General features: G+C 54.9%; 1 protein-coding gene across 1 annotated transcript in view; it reads left to right on the top strand.

Annotated features, from left to right (window-relative positions):
* Window positions 1–278: 278 nt before the first annotated feature.
* The window catches only part of plp2b (proteolipid protein 2b), a 6,827-nt gene continuing 5,168 nt past the window's right edge, over window positions 279–1,937 (top strand). Inside the window, exon 1 of the mRNA XM_068749473.1 lies at window positions 279–488. Coding sequence (XP_068605574.1) covers window positions 390–488 — 99 coding nt within the window. The 5' untranslated portion in view covers window positions 279–389. The remainder of the gene's footprint in view (window positions 489–1,937) is intronic.

The raw sequence follows: 1,937 nt of genomic DNA, 5'->3' as shown, positions 1-1,937 counted from the left end.
GCAACAGGTCTCACAAGGAGCACCTGAAGGCACCACGGCGGTGCCCGCGCGCCCACGGCAGCGTCTCTGGAGAAAAGCGAAAGCCAACGCCCCTCCGCCAGCTCGACCCTTCCCTCCGTCCCTCCGTCCCTCCTTCCTCGCTGAAGTAACTTCTGTGCAGCTGCCGTGGCCGACGCGGAGCTCGACTACTGGGTTCCATCCCCGCCTACCCACCGCCCCGAGGCTTTCCTTCGTCGATTCATCCGCATTGGAGGAATAAAAAAAAAGAGAGAGAGAAAGAAAGCTAAAAACCCGGGAGCTAGCTAAAAACAGCTACAGTCAGTCGTTCGGCGCGCGGGTCAAGTTGGTTCATTCGAATCATAGTGTCGTAATAAGTCGGTTATTACGGAATGGCTGACGCAAACGCGTCCAACTCCGGCGCTAGCTGCCTGGACAAGCTGAAAAGTTACGTGAGGACTCGGAAGGGGACGATCCTGGCCGCAGAAATAGTAAGTTCACTCTGACCCGGGGGGGGGGGGGGGGGGGGGGGGGGGTAGGCAGCCTGTAACTATAGCCTGTTAATGTGGTTTGCGTGATTATTTTATTTTATTTATTTTACATCTTCTCATCTGGTTTATCTTAAAAGCAGCCATACGTGGCCGTGTGAGGGTGAATAGAGGTGAATTAAGGGGTTCCACCTGTCACTTTGGGGGGGGGGGGGGGGTGCATCTAAGAGCCAAAGCCCGAGCAGCTCCCGTGGGTTAAACTCGACCCAGCGACCGTTGCTAGGCGCCTCCTTTTCTCCTTATCACCTCCTGCTGCAGAGGAGTAGTCCAAATATGGAGAGGAGAAAATGCAATCGATGCCAAAACTCCGAGACGTAGACGCTCGTAAAGACCTCTCCACATCTGGATTTAGGTAAGAGGAACGTACGCATCGTACAGAAACAGGCGAGCGTCACGAGTGGTTGCAGGAGCGTCCGGGCTCCTGCAACCACTTCCTGTCCAGAAACCGGCGGTTTCACAACTTTGCTGTCGTTTGCGTTTCACGCCCGTGCGTTCTCCTCAACGCCGTTTCACTTGAGAAGGCTTCATTTGGTCAATCAGGACGCTCCAGCACAAGACACACGCTTTGGATCCAGATCCCGGATCTGGGAAGTTGGAAATATATATTTGGAAGGGCGTGTGTGTTTGTGTGTGTGTGTGTGTGTGTGTGTGTGTGCGTGTGTAATAAGTGCTGGCTGCCACCGATAATAGCCAATATAATGCGTGTGTATTTGTAAATGGTCGATGCATCGATGGAGGATAAAAGCGGAGTCGGGCTGCGCGATACGCCCTAAAACCAACATGGCGATGCACGACGTACGTATATTAAATCACGGTATGAATGTTCAATTCAACACACCAATGATCTCGCGATATGATCGCACGCGTAACGACCGGGTCATATCGGTTGTAACGCTCTGATAAACGTTGCAGGACTTTTGTTTTGGCGCATACCGGAAGCCACTTCCTGTTTGTTCCCCCCCCCCCCCCCCCCCCCCCCCCCCCGGGGGGTTTCTCCGTATCTCATAGAATCGATCCGTTGAATCCCTGCGACGGTTCCTACTTTGGGGGTTTGCCACCCTCATAACTCTGTGTGGACCTCGGATCCCGGCGGTCACTGGCCCGCCCACTTTTGGGATTTATCCCCCCCCCCTTTTCAGAGGTAATGGAAATTCCAGCCCATGTGTGTGTGAAGTTTGAGAACAGCGAATGCTCGAATCGAGGGACGGCTCCGAGTACTCTGGAGGGGGGGGTGGGGGGGTGTGGACCGCAGCATTCCCATGCCCTGCCCGCGCTTTTTTTTTTTTAGTCTTCCTGTCACACCTGAAGGGCACGGCGCTCGCGATGGACACGCCCACGTCACTCTCGTGGGCGTGTCTGCCAACCCGGGATGAGTCACGCGCTCGCTGGGTG

Source organism: Brachionichthys hirsutus, chromosome 2, assembly GCF_040956055.1.
Source record: "Brachionichthys hirsutus isolate HB-005 chromosome 2, CSIRO-AGI_Bhir_v1, whole genome shotgun sequence".
NCBI classification, from domain to species: domain Eukaryota; kingdom Metazoa; phylum Chordata; class Actinopteri; order Lophiiformes; family Brachionichthyidae; genus Brachionichthys; species Brachionichthys hirsutus.
Note: the sequence above shows the minus strand (reverse complement) of the source record. Positions and strands in the feature narration are given on the sequence as shown.